The 13,604-nt window shown below is 38.5% G+C and overlaps 1 protein-coding gene across 2 annotated transcripts in view; it reads left to right on the forward strand.

The window, feature by feature from the left end:
- Positions 1-13,604, forward strand: part of RYK (receptor like tyrosine kinase) — a 91,934-nt gene that overhangs the window by 77,119 nt on the left and 1,211 nt on the right. For both annotated transcript variants that reach the window (XM_059064160.2, XM_059064161.2), the window contains exon 14: positions 13,095-13,231. In XM_059064160.2, the coding sequence (XP_058920143.1) occupies positions 13,095-13,231 (137 nt within the window). The remainder of the gene's footprint in view (positions 1-13,094; positions 13,232-13,604) is intronic.

Here is a 13,604-nt window from a genome sequence, read left to right on the forward strand (position 1 = left end):
ATAGATACATATTTCCACTGTGGTTATTGGAAAGGCCTGGAAAATACATGTCTGAAAAATTAAAATTCTTAGAATAGTATAGCTTCAAAAAATTGGATATTCAGAAAGGGGTATATACTAATGAAGCCTGTACCTCGAGTACGGCATAGTGTTAAGTTTGGAAACTTGTGAAAATTGTTTAGTTAATGTTAATGAAAGTCGATTGAACTCAAGCTTCCACTGCTTGGAATGTTACTCCATGATATTTTGATCTTCAGAGTGAACTCTTAATTAAAGGAATTGGTAAAGAGAAATCCAAACTCCTTCACCTTGGTTTTCAGAACTTCTGTTCCTTATCTTCTTTTTTCAGTTTTATATTTTCTACTGTACATTTCCTTATATTCTGCATTTCAGCCAATCCGGAATTCCTGCTGAGTCCAAACTCACCAGGTGCTTCTATGCCATTTAATTTGATCATCTTTGGATCCCAGAGAATTGTATCTACTTAATGACACCCATAAAGAATTCTTTATCTACTTAATAATGGCACCCGTCACACGCTGCCTTATATTTTCTGGCACAAGTCATTTTTCCCAGAACAGGCAGTGGGGAACTCTGACTTAATTATTTTCCTTTAGAAGGTTTTCCATATTTACAGAATTAAAGTTGTGTGTGTGTGTGCGCGCGCGTGTGTGTGCACGCGTGTGTGTGTGCACACTTGCGCGCGCGTAGCAGTGTTAATCTTATCCTTAGAGAACTGTGTACTTGACTGTGTAAAAGAATCCTGGAGGGCCTCACACTGTCCTCTTCTCCCCTCTGTTTCCATGCTGAATCCTCATTTTTCTCCTTGTCTCACTCCTACAGACTTCAATTCAGAGATCCCATGTGTTCTTTTGACTACAGTTGTTATTTATGAGTAAATGATTTTTTAATTGACCTTTGTGGCCTAAGGTCTCCCTCTTAAGTATTAGATATATTGCATAGATACCTACTCTGCTTTTGTGCCCAGGGCCCATGTTTCTTGAAACATAAGTGCAATCTTTACACTGTAAAGATGCAACACAATTGAGGACAACAGGTCAACTGTCTAGTTTGAGGGGAAAACATGATTGATTTGTTATAGGGCATGTTGAGTTCAGGATACTGGTGGGTGGAATGTACGTCTGGAATTCTGGACAGACATAGAAGCAGGATATTAGAAATTGTGCATCCGCTTCATAAAAGTGTGTGATTGAATAAATGAGAGAGTTTGTTGATCTCAAAGGTAGCGATATATAGAGAGAAGAAAGCCAAGAGAAAATGTAGGGAATATTTACTTTAGTTAGTGAGAAAGGAAAGGTGAACAATGAATAAAACAGAAAGGTAAGAAGAGAATCCAGAGAATGCTGTGTCTTAGAAACCAAGGAAGGAAATAGTTTCAAGGAGAGTCTAGTCTCTAAACATATCTGCAGTAGTCAGAAAGGATGAGGAAATCTTTGAGGGCTTTTGAACAGGCAGGTTTAGTAAATCATTAAAGATGGGGATATGATTGTTAAGGGCTCTGTGGGAGGTGAGAAAGTAGAGACAATAAATAGATTACACTTTGAAGAAGTTTAGCTTTGAAAAAGCGTGGAAGGATTGTAGCTTGATGGGATGGCAGGATCAAGAGAGCTTTTATTGTGTTAATGTTGTGTTTTATTTTATTGGGTTTGTTTGGTGTGGCTTAAATTTAGGCAGGGAAGCAATGGGGAGAAAGAGATGGACTTGTGATTATTGGAGGGGAGGTCCAAGAGATGATAGGTGAATGGGCTCAGAAGCCCACATAAAGGTATAGTTTGGCATAGGAGGAGGTATACCTCTTGTCTGAGATGGGAATAAAGCAAGAGATAGGAGAAAGAAAGTACAGAAAATTCTTGAAGAAGGATCTCTCATTGACCTGTGGGACAACTTCAGGTTGCTGAATATAGTTGTAATCAGGGTCCACAAAAGCATGCATTGGAGATGTGGGGCAGTGGGGGACTAAAGAAATAATGAAGAAATAACTGAAATGTTTCCAAATTTGAATAAAACTATAAATCCACAGATCTAAGAGCTCAACAAACCCCAAACACAATAAGCACGAAGAAACTAATGCATTACACATTATAATCAAATTGCGCAAAACTAGCGATAAAGAGAAAATCTTAAAAGCAGCCATAGGGTTTCCCTGGTGGCGCAGTGGTTGAGAGTCCACTTGCCGATGCAGGGGACACGGGTTCGTGCCCCAGTCCAGGAGAACACCACATGCCGCGGAGCAGCTGGGCCTGTGGGCCATGTCTGCTGAGCCTGCGCGTCCGGAGCCTGTGCTCCGCAACAGGAGAGGCCACAACGGTGAGAGGCCCGAGTACTGCAAAAAAAGAAAAAAAAAAAAGCAGCCATTAAAAAAAGAATGTTAATATACAGAGGAACCAGGAAAGTTTCTCACTGGAAGCCATGCAAGGGAGAAGACAGTGAAGCAACATCTTTAACATCTACTGTAAGAAAAAACTTATGTAGAATTTTATACCCAGATAAAGTACCTTTCAAAAACTGAAGGGGAAATAAAGACATTTCCAGAAATAGAAAAGCTGCAAGAATTCATAACTAGCAGATGCGCACTATAAGAAATGCTAAAGGAAGTCCTTTAGGAACCAGTTCATACCAGATGGAAATATGGGTCTGACAAAGGAACAGAGAGTACCAGAAATGGTAACTGCATGGGTAAATGTATACAGTTTTTTTTTTTCTCATTACTTAAATCCTTTAAAAAGATAATTGAACATATTTTTATGCCCCTTGTGTAGTAATTGGTAAAATAGACAGAAAATCAGTAAGGATATAGATTTGAATGACGGTACCAACCAACTTGATCTAGTTAACAGTTATAGAACACACCATTCAACAGCAGCAGAATGCATATCTGCAGGTTCACATGGAATATTTACTAAGGTAAACCACATTCTGGATCATGATCAAGTCAATTAATTTAAAAGGATTTAATTCACACAAAGTAGGGTTTTGTGAACACAATGGAATTAAATTAGAAATCAAAAATAGGAATCTAGGACTTCCCTGCTGGCAGAGTGGTTAAGAATCTGCCTGCCAGTGCAGGGGACACGGGTTCAATCCCTGGTCTGGGAAGATCCCACATGCCCGTGTGCCACAACTAAGCCCGTGTGCCACAACTACTGAGCCTGTGCTCTAGAGCCCATGAGCCACAACTACTGAAGTCTGTGCTCTGCAACAAGAGAAGCCACCAGTGAGAAGCCTGCACACTGCAATGAAGAGTAGCCCCCACTCACCACAACTAGAGAAAGCCGGCAACAAAGACCCAATGCACTCAAAAATAAAAATAAATTACAACAACAACAACAAAAAGGAATCTAGAAAATCCTCAAATATTAAGAAACTAAATAATACACATTCAAATAACCCATGTGTCAAGGAAGTAATCAAAAGGGAAATTATAAAGTACTTAGAATTGAATGAAAGTAAAAACACATTTCAAAATTTGGGGGATGCTGCTCAAGGGCGACATGTATACTATTAAACATCAATATTAGAAAAGAAGAAAAGTCTCAAATTGGTGACCTTAGTTTTCACCTTAAGAAACTAGAACTAGCAGATTAAATCCCAAGTAAGTAGGTGAAAGGAAATAATAAAGATTAGATGGAAGTCAGTGAAATATGAAACAAAAACAGTAGAGAGAAATCAAGTGAAACCATTGCTTAACTCTGAGAATATCATTAATCATGAATCTTTTGCCAGACTAATCAGGAAAAAAAGAAGTTGCAAATTAACGATATAATGAATGAGAGAGATGAAATCATTAAAGATTCTCATAGGTGTTAATAGTAAAAGAATATTATGAACAGCTTTTTCCCAATAAATTTAGACACTTAGGTGAAATGGACAAATTCTTTGGAAGATAAGAATTTTCAAAGCTCACTCAAGAAGTAGATAATCTGAATAGCCATATAAAATTGATTTTTTTTTTTTTTGGCCTTGCTGCGTGGCTTGTGGGATCTTAGTTCCCCAACCAGGGATTGAAGCCAGGCCCTCAGCAGTGAAAATGTGGAGTCCTAACCACTGGACTGCCAGGTAATTCCCCCAAAATTTAATATTTAGTTAAAAACCTGCCCCAAAAGAAAATTTTAGGTCTAGATTAAACTCTAGGGCACTGCTGAATGCCTTCAAACATTTAAGGAAGAAATAATAAAAATTCTATACAATTTCAGAAAGTTGAAGAGAGAATACTTTCTAACTCATTCTGTGAAGTCACCATTACCTTGAAACTGATCTACTGATCATTATCATTCATGATCACAGATGCAAAAATTAAACAAGTTTGGAACACATGAATATATTTTAAAATAATATTATGACCACGTAGGCTTTATCCCAAGAATACAAGCTTTGTCAGTCATTTGAAATATCAGGCAGTGCAGTTTACTGTATTACATATTAAAAAAGAAAAACCATATGATCATCTCAGTAGATGCAGAAAAAGTATTAGAAAAAAATCCGAAATTCATTTCTAGTAAAAATTCCTAGCAGTCTGATAAAGGGCATCTACAAAAAACAAAAACAAAACCCTATAACTATTATCATACTTAATGCTAAAAGGCTGAATTCTTTTTACCTAATAACGGTAACAACACAAGGGCACCCACTCTCATCAGGATTGTTCTCAAGGTTCTAGCCAGTGCACTAAGGCAAGAAAAGGAAATGAAAGGCAAGAAAATACTGCATAGGAAAAAGTAACTCTTTATTTGTGGGCAACTTGATTGTCTATGAAGAAAATCCAATGTGATATGCAAAATAGCTACTAGAACTAATAAATGAGTTTAGAAAGATTACAGGATATAAATAAGATCAATGTACAAAAGTCAGTTGTATTTCTACATACTAATAAAAATTAGAAATTAAAGTTTTTTAAAAACATAAAAGCATCATAAAATATGAAATTCTTAGGAATAAATATGACAAAAATTGTGAAAGACCTATATGATGAATGCTATGAAACAACGTTGAGAGAAATTAAAGCCCTACATAAGTGGAGTGGTGTACCTTGTTTGTTGGCCAGAAAACTCAATATTGAGATGTTAGTTCTCTCCAAGTTGACCTATAGATTCAACACATTTCTGCAGAAAATCTTTGCAGGCTTTTAATTTTTTTTTTTTTGTAGAAGTTGACAGATTGATAAAATTGATATGGAAAGGAAAAGAACCATAGCCAAAACAGCTTTGAAAAAAGAAAGTTACGGGTCTGATTTCAAATTACAGTAATCAAGACAGTTGTGGTATTGGCATTAAGGTAGATAGGTAGATCAGTGGAACAGAATAGAGTATGTAAAATTTGACACACATATGTATGGACAACTAATTTGCAACAAAAGTGCAAAGGCAAGTCAATGGAGAAAGGATTCTCTTTTAAACAAATGGTCCTGGAGCAACTGGATATCCAGCTACAAAATAAATGAACTTCAATTTATACTTTGTTCCATGTACAAAAATTAACTCAAAATAAATCACAGACCTAAGTGCACGACCTAAAACTATAAAATTTCTAGAAGAGAATAATAGAAGAAAATCTTTGGAGCTTTGCCTTAAGCAAGGATTTCTTAGACAAGACACCAACTCCAGATCTGTAAAGAACAAATTAGACTTTATCAAAATTTGAAGCTTGTACTTTTTGAAATAGTGTTGAGAATGAGAAGACAGGTCACACTCAGAGGATATATTTGCAAATCATATATCTGGTAAAGGACATATTTACAGAATACATAAAGAACTCTAAAAATTCAGTACAGGTATTCCCCACTTTTCAAAAGTTTGCTTTATGCCACTTCACTTTTACAAAAGACCTATGTTAGTACCTGTTTTCACAAACCAAGAGAAATCCAAAGAAGATTTTTGGTTTTACAAAAAAAAAGGTGAAAAGCAAAAATAGCATTCAAGTATTTGTTTTGTAGCAGCCATTATAGAGGCATCTTGCACCCCAGGCAGTGAGAGTGGCCCCACCAAGCTCCTTCCCCAGACACTACACTCAGCATCTCAGCATCAAGCCACCATGGCTTTGAACTGTGCTTGTGAGCATCTGTGATTTATCTCGATTTATATTGTGCATGTGTTAGTAATATGTGTTCTAAAGTAATTGCTGCCTCATTTCATGTCATTTCTGTTTACAAGAGGTTTCATAGGAATGCTCTACTTTCAGATAGCAGGGGAAATCTGTAATAAAAAAGCAACCCAATATAAAAATGGGCAAAATATTTGAACAGACACTTCACTAGTGAAGATATATAAATGGCAAATAAACACATGAAAATATGATTAACATCATTAATCATTAGGAAAACACAAACTAAAACCACAACAAAATACCATTCCCCACCCATTACTATGGCTAAAATTGAAGACCGAAGTCTTTGCAAGGATATGGAAGAACGGTAGCTCTCTTATACTGCTGATGGTAATGTAATATGGTACATACATTTCAGAAAACACTTTCGCAGTTTTTTTCTTTTTTTAAAGTATGAGATATTTTATCCTTAATAAATATTTTAAAATTTATTTATTTTTGGCTGCATTGGGTCTTAGTTGTGGCACGCAGGATCTTCATTGTGGCCCATGGGCTTCTCTCTAGTTGTGGCACGAGGGCTCTTCGTTGCGGCACATGGGCTCTGAAGTTGTGGCGTGTGGGCTTTCTAGTTGAGGCCTGTGGGCTCAGCAGTTGGGGCACGTGGGCTTAGTTGCCCCATGGCATGTGGGACCTTAGTTCCCTGACCAGGGATCGAACCTGCATCCCCTGCATTGGAAAGCAGATTCCTAACCACTGGGCCACCAGGGACCATTCCCAGTGTGGCAGTTTCTTAAAACGTTAAACATGTACATACCATATCCAGTCATTTTGCTCCTAGGTAAATGAAAGCATATGTCCTTACCAATACTCGGGCGTAGATGTTCATAGCAGCCTTATTTTTAGTAGCTAAACCTGGAAATAATTCAATGTCCATCAACAGGTAAATGGGTAAACTGCTGTATTCATACAATGAACTACTGTTCAGCAGTGAAAAGGGATGAACTGTCGATATATTATGGATGAATCTCAGAATCGTTATTCGGAGTGAAAAAAGCTAGACAAAATGTACAGTTTTAATTCCATTTATGTGAAATTCTAGAAAATGCAAACTAATGTTAGTGGCAGAGAGCAGATTAATGGTTATTTGGAGATAGTGGGGTGGTGGTGGGAGGACTGGGAGGAAAGGATTAGAGCTGTAAGAATCTTCTGGACGTGATGGATATGTTCATTATCTTGATTGTGGCAGTTGTTTCAGAGGTGTATACATATGTGAGACTATATCAAATCGAACAGGTTATTGTATGTTGGCCATACTACAATAAAAATACGTAAAAACTGTCTTCTGTCTTTGCTGTCTGACCACCACTGCTAACACATCTAAGACTACTTCCTAAGTTTGCAGGATCTTAAGACCCAGCTAGGACTCTTAAAAATATTGAGTTCCAGGCCTCAGAATTACTAGGATGGGGCTAGGGAATCTGTAATTTTAACAGACACTCCAGGTGATTTTTCTTATTACTCAAGCTTGGAAAGCACTTGTCCCACATTAAGTTAATTCCACTTTGGTCATCTGAACCCATTTCCATATATGAGAAAGGGTTGTTAGGTTTCTAGTGTTAACAGAAAGGCCTAGCCATAAAACACTTGATTATGCTTTTGCTATGGTCAGATGAGATCATTTAGAATTGGACAAAATTTTTTTCTCATCATGTGTAATATATTGAGGTCAGCCTGAAGTAACAGAATGGAAATCTCTAAATAGTCCCAACATTGGTGAACATTACATCAAAGAGTAAAAAAGAATTATTATATATATATTTTTATAAATTTATTTTAAATTTTTCATTCATTTATTTTTGGCTGCGTTGAGTCTTTCGTTGCTGCGCACGGGCTTTCTCTCGTTGCGGCGAGCAGGGGGCTACTCTTTGTTGCGGTGCGCGGGCTTCTCATTATGGTGGCTTCTCTTGCTGCAGAGCAGGGGGGCTCTAGGTGCGCAGGCTCAGTAGTTGTGGCATGCGGGTTCTAGAGCACAGGCCCAGTAGTTGTGGTACACAGGCTAAGCTGCTCCACAGCATGTGGGATCTTCCTGGACCAGGGATCGAACCCGTGTCCCCTGCATTGGCAGGCGGATTCTTAACCACTGCACCACCAGGGAAGTCCCGAGTATTATATACTTTTTGACAAGTCACATCTGTATATGTTGTTAGTGAAAAAAAAATTTTGTATCCTATATATTAAGAAGCTGTAAAATAACACAAATTGGGAGAAGAGAAATAAGATGAATAGAACAACACTGTTATTCTCTACATGTTCTTTAAATGGATGTAGCAAGAGCCTTTTATATAAGTTTTATAAAACTCTGGAAAAAAACAGGCTGACCTTCTCATTGCCCCCTTTCCAAAGACGTCAAACAAGAGGAAATTATAGAATAAGTCTGTCTAAATTTTAAATGGTTCAGTTATCAGAAGACTTTAGAGAGCAAGTTTTCCACAAATTATCCTTGTGCTATTTGGTCTTGATTTTTTTTTTTAGAGGGTTGGTGAGTCAACATGTAATTAATCACTTTTTTTCCTTGTTGGCTTGTTAGGAAATGAAACTGCAACTTTCCCTTTGGCTTCATTGTTCTTCTTTTGGTGTTTCTTAGTGCTGCAATATGTAACATAAGAAACTTAGATGGGTGCTTAGTGATAATGTGGATACAACAATGTGAAAGAAGTATTTTTTTAAGGTCATCTTATATATTTTGTACTGTTATGGTACCTGTGTACACTCCAGGTCTCAGATACCACCAGCATTACTATGAAAGTCTTACAGTCGGAAGTTGTTAGAACATCCCTTGTCAGTGGATGGGGTTACTCATCAAGTGGCAGTATCCACTTCTTACCAATTCTCATTGTTTCTTCCTCCAAAATCTAGTTTGGATTGATTATTCCTTCCCCAAAGCTGCTACCACAATCAGTGAATAAGAACAGACACATCTCATCTTGTTCATATAAGGGGTAGGAATACCCTTCCAACTAGCTTCACTTCTTTGGGCTCTGTTCCATCTGTGCAGTAAACTACCTTCCCTGTGGCAATTGGACACTATTTTATTTATTTATTTATTTTTAAAATTTTAAAATTTATTTTATTTATTTTTTGGGTGCTTTATAAATAAATAAAGATTTTATTTATTCTTCATTGCTGCATGCAGGCTTTCTCTAGTTGCAGCCAGCGGGGGCTACTCTTTATTGAGGTGCGCGGGCTTCTCATTGCAGTGGCTTCTCTTGTTGCGGAGCACGGGCTCTAGGCAGGCAAGCTTCAGTAGTTGTGGCTCGTGGGCTCCAGAGCGCAGGCTCAGTAGTTGTGGCACACGGGCTTAGTTGCTCCGCGTCATGTGGGATCTTCCCAGACCAGGTCTCGAACCCATGTCCCCTTAACCACTGCGCCACCAGGGAAGCCCTGGACACTATTTTAAAAATTAAGCATTACAATGACTAATTACTGTCATTATTAAAAGTTCATGTAAAGTTTAAAGACAAACACCTGTATGTCAGCAGGCACCTTCCTTTAACTTTTATTTGAAATTGTTTTTCCATTTTTAAGCAGAATAGAAGATTCCCCTTAAACCAATAGGTTTAGGGAAATTCCAGTAGCCTCTGTCTCTATGAAAATTTTACAAATATACGTCCATCTGCATCTGATCCCTGTCTCTTCCCTTCTCCCAAAGCACAGACCTCAGGATGGCCATTGTTCTACCTTAATGGTAACAATTAATAAAAAAGATACCAAGTTCCAAAAAGCTAAACTCTTTGGTTTTGGTATTTAGGATAATGCTGGCCTAAAAATGAGTCGAGAAGTGTTCCATCCTCCCGTTTTCTGAAAGAGTTTGTGTAGGATTGTACTGTGGTTTGAATTGTGTTCCCCCAAAAGATAGTTTTAAGTTCTAACCCCTATACCTCAGAATGTGACCTTCTTTGGAAACAGGGTCATTAGCGATATAATGTTAAGATGAAGTCATAATTAAGGTAGACCTTAATCCAGTATGACTAATATCATTATAAGAAGAGACACTAGGGGCTTCCCTGGTGGTTGAGAATCCGCCTGCCGATGCAGGAGACACGGGTTCGTGCCCCGGTCCGGGAAGATCCCACATGCCACGGAGTGGCTGGGCCCGTGAGCCATGGCCGCTGAGCCTGCGCGTCCGGAGCCTGTGCTCCGCAACGGGAGAGGCCACAACAGTGAGAGGCCCGCGTACCACAAAAAAAAAAAAAAAAAAAAAGAAGAGACACTGGCATGCAAGGGTAGAATGCTGTGTGAAAACAGAGGCAGAGATTGAAGTACTACAGCTGCAAACCAAGGAACACCAAGGATTGCTGGCAAAGCACCAGAAGGTAGGATTAGGCAAGGAAGGATTCTCCCCTGTGGGTGTAGCCCTGCCAACACCCTGATTTTGGACTTCTAGCCTCCACAGCTGTGAGGCAAATTCCATTGTTTAAGTCACCCAGTTTGTGGTACTTTGTTACGCCAGCCCTAGGAAACTAACATTGTATTAGGAAACTAATACTGTATTTTTTTTCTTTCAAGTTTGATAGAATTCATCCAGTGAAATTGGATGCAGAGTTTTCTTTGTAGAAAGATTTTAAATTACGAATTCAATTTCTCTAAGAAATATTGGGCTATATAGATTTTCTGTTTGTTCTTGTATCTATTTTGGTAACTTGTATATATTAAGGAATTTGTTCATTTCATCTAAGTTATTGAATTTATTGGCATAATAAAGTTGAGTTGCTTATAATATTTTTTGATGTCTATAGAATCTGTAATGATGTTTCCTCTTTTCTTCCTCATATTGGTTATTTGTATCTTTTTATTTTCTTTCATCAGTCTGGATTCGGGTTTCTCAGCTGGGGGCAGTTTTGCACCCTCCTTCCTGGGGGTGTGGGGCATTTGGCAATAATCTGGAGACATTTTCAGTTATTATAACTTGGAGCATCCAGTGGGTGTAGGCCAGGGATGCTGCTGAACTAAACATCCTGCCATGCACAGGACAGCCTCTCACAACACTCATCCAGTCCACAGTGTCACTAGTGCTGAAGTTGGGAAACCTGTTCTAGGGCTTACAGTGTACACCTTCTACTTTCGAATATTATGCCACTTCATGTTTAATATAAGCAGCTTACAATACAGTATTTCCACTCATCCCCTTCCATCCTGTATGCTATTATGGGCATACATTTTACTTCCATTTATATTATAAACCCCACAGTGCATGGGGTTTTGCTTTAAACAGTCTATTAAGGAAATTTTTAAATGAGGAAAAAATACCTAGTTGTTCATATATTTTTAGCACTGTTCATTTTTTGTGTAGATCCAAATTCCCATTGGTGTTTTTTCTTTCCACATGAAGAACTGCTCTAACGTGTCTTGAAGTGTAGGTCCGCCAGTGACATATTCTCTCAGCTTTTGTTTGAAAAACTGTATTTTGTCTTCATTTTTCAAGTACATTTTGGCTTAGTATAGAATTCTTCATTGACAGTTTAAAAAAATATTCTAAGATATCATTCCATTGTTTCCTTATTTGTCTAGATTATAATAAAATAAAACTATTGTTCACAAATATAAGGCTTTAAAAATTCTGTATACTTTAGATAGTATTTCATTATTATTGAACAAAATAACTTAAAATTTGATGCAGTGTGCTTAGATTTTATAAAGAGACCTGTTCTTGTGTATTTTTCCTCTTTTGCCCTTTCCTTTTTTCCCCCTTCACTTATAAATAGTGTATGGGGGGGCAAGTTATTTCTCTGAACGTGTTTCCTCATCTGTAAAATTGGGCTACTGGTGATGCTCACAGGTTCATTGTGAAAGTTAAATGGGAAAAAAAAAAGAAAAAAAAATGTCTAGAACTTGAAGGTATTCATAAACATGATAGCATGGTACACAGGTATCTTCCTCCTCATCCACCTTCAGCTCTCTTGACCTCAGGGCCCACGTGTGGCAGCAGATCAGTGGGAGCCCCCAGTCTGAGTCCTGCTCTGCCTCATGGAAGCAGCTTTGTGGAGACATATTCTTGCCGCCCACACACTGCCCAGACGCCACAGGCAAACTGAGGAGCTCTGGCTGGACCATGACTGAGCACTGTTGCCACTGCTTATGATATCTGCTCCTACCAATAGTTTACATGTTTATTTTAAATAAATCTGATATTTTACCCAAGCAAGGTTTGAAGATATTCTTTCAGTATACTTTCATCTGTTAATTTAAATTATCTGAATATAGTAAAAATCCATGACATTATATTTTACATGATTTGCATTTTCCACTTCTCAACTATGCAGACTAGCTATGGTATTTAAAGTAACACATTTACATATTAGGAAAATTTTAGACATAATTTACAGTTTTGGGTGGTGAGGCTTGTAATCAACAATAAAAATAATTCTTTCCAATGGCTCTAATTACCTTAGAATATACAATAATATTCACATTAAAGGATGCATTCATTAAAATGTTCCTTTCTGTCCAACAAGAGAATCTAGCTGGGTATGGTAGACTTCTTTTTATAAATAACATTTTGCTTTCATTAAGAGTTGATTGGGGCTTCCCTGGTGGCGCAGTGGTTGAGAGTCCGCCTGCCGATGCAGGGGACACGGGTTCGTGCCCCGGTCCGGGAGGATCCCACATGCCGCGGAGCGGCTGGGCTCGTGAGCCATGGCCGCTGAGCCTGCGCGTCCGGAGCCTGTGCTCCGCAACGGGAGAGGCCACGACAGTGAGAGGCCCGCATACCGCAAAAAAAAAAAAGAGTTGATTGATCTGCTGGGACTTCCCTGGTGGTCCAGTGGTTAGGACTCTGCACTTCCAGTGCAGGGAGTGCGGGTTCAGTCCCTGGTCGGCAAACTAAGATCCCACATGCCACACCTAAGATCCCACATGCCACCAAAAAAAAAAAAAAAAAAAAAGAGTTGATCAGTCTGCTATTTTTGGTCCCTACCTGTAGCACTCTGAGGGCTGTTTTAAATATCTCCTCACGGTGTTGCCGTTCTTCTTCTCAGTGGGCCTTTGGAGTGACGCTGTGGGAGCTCATGACCCTGGGCCAAACGCCCTACGTGGACATCGACCCGTTTGAGATGGCCGCATACCTGAAAGACGGTTACCGAATAGCCCAGCCGATCAACTGTCCTGATGAACTGTAAGTTTTTGCTGAACTTGAAGACATGGATTTCATTCCATTTATGACGTTTGGATAAAAGAAAAAGAACAGGTGTCCATACTCGTACAGAGACTTCCCTTTTGAGAATAATGCCTCTTTGGACCTGAATTATACTCCTGTAGAGAAACTACAAAGTCAGCCAGACTCATTCATTCTTTTTAATGCATTTGACATTAGGACTTTTTGTATCTCATATTTGTAGTGATTAATCTAATTCAAGAGACTTATGTACATAGTGAGAAAACACTGAACACTGTCGGTTTTCCTGTGTAGAGTGAGGACCTACACAGCCTTAAGGACATCCTTAGTTATAAAGAGCCTTTCTCTTTGCTGTTGTGCCTTGCCAGCTGGT

The sequence above is a fragment of the Kogia breviceps genome, chromosome 5, assembly GCF_026419965.1.
Source record: "Kogia breviceps isolate mKogBre1 chromosome 5, mKogBre1 haplotype 1, whole genome shotgun sequence".
NCBI lineage: Eukaryota > Metazoa > Chordata > Mammalia > Artiodactyla > Physeteridae > Kogia > Kogia breviceps.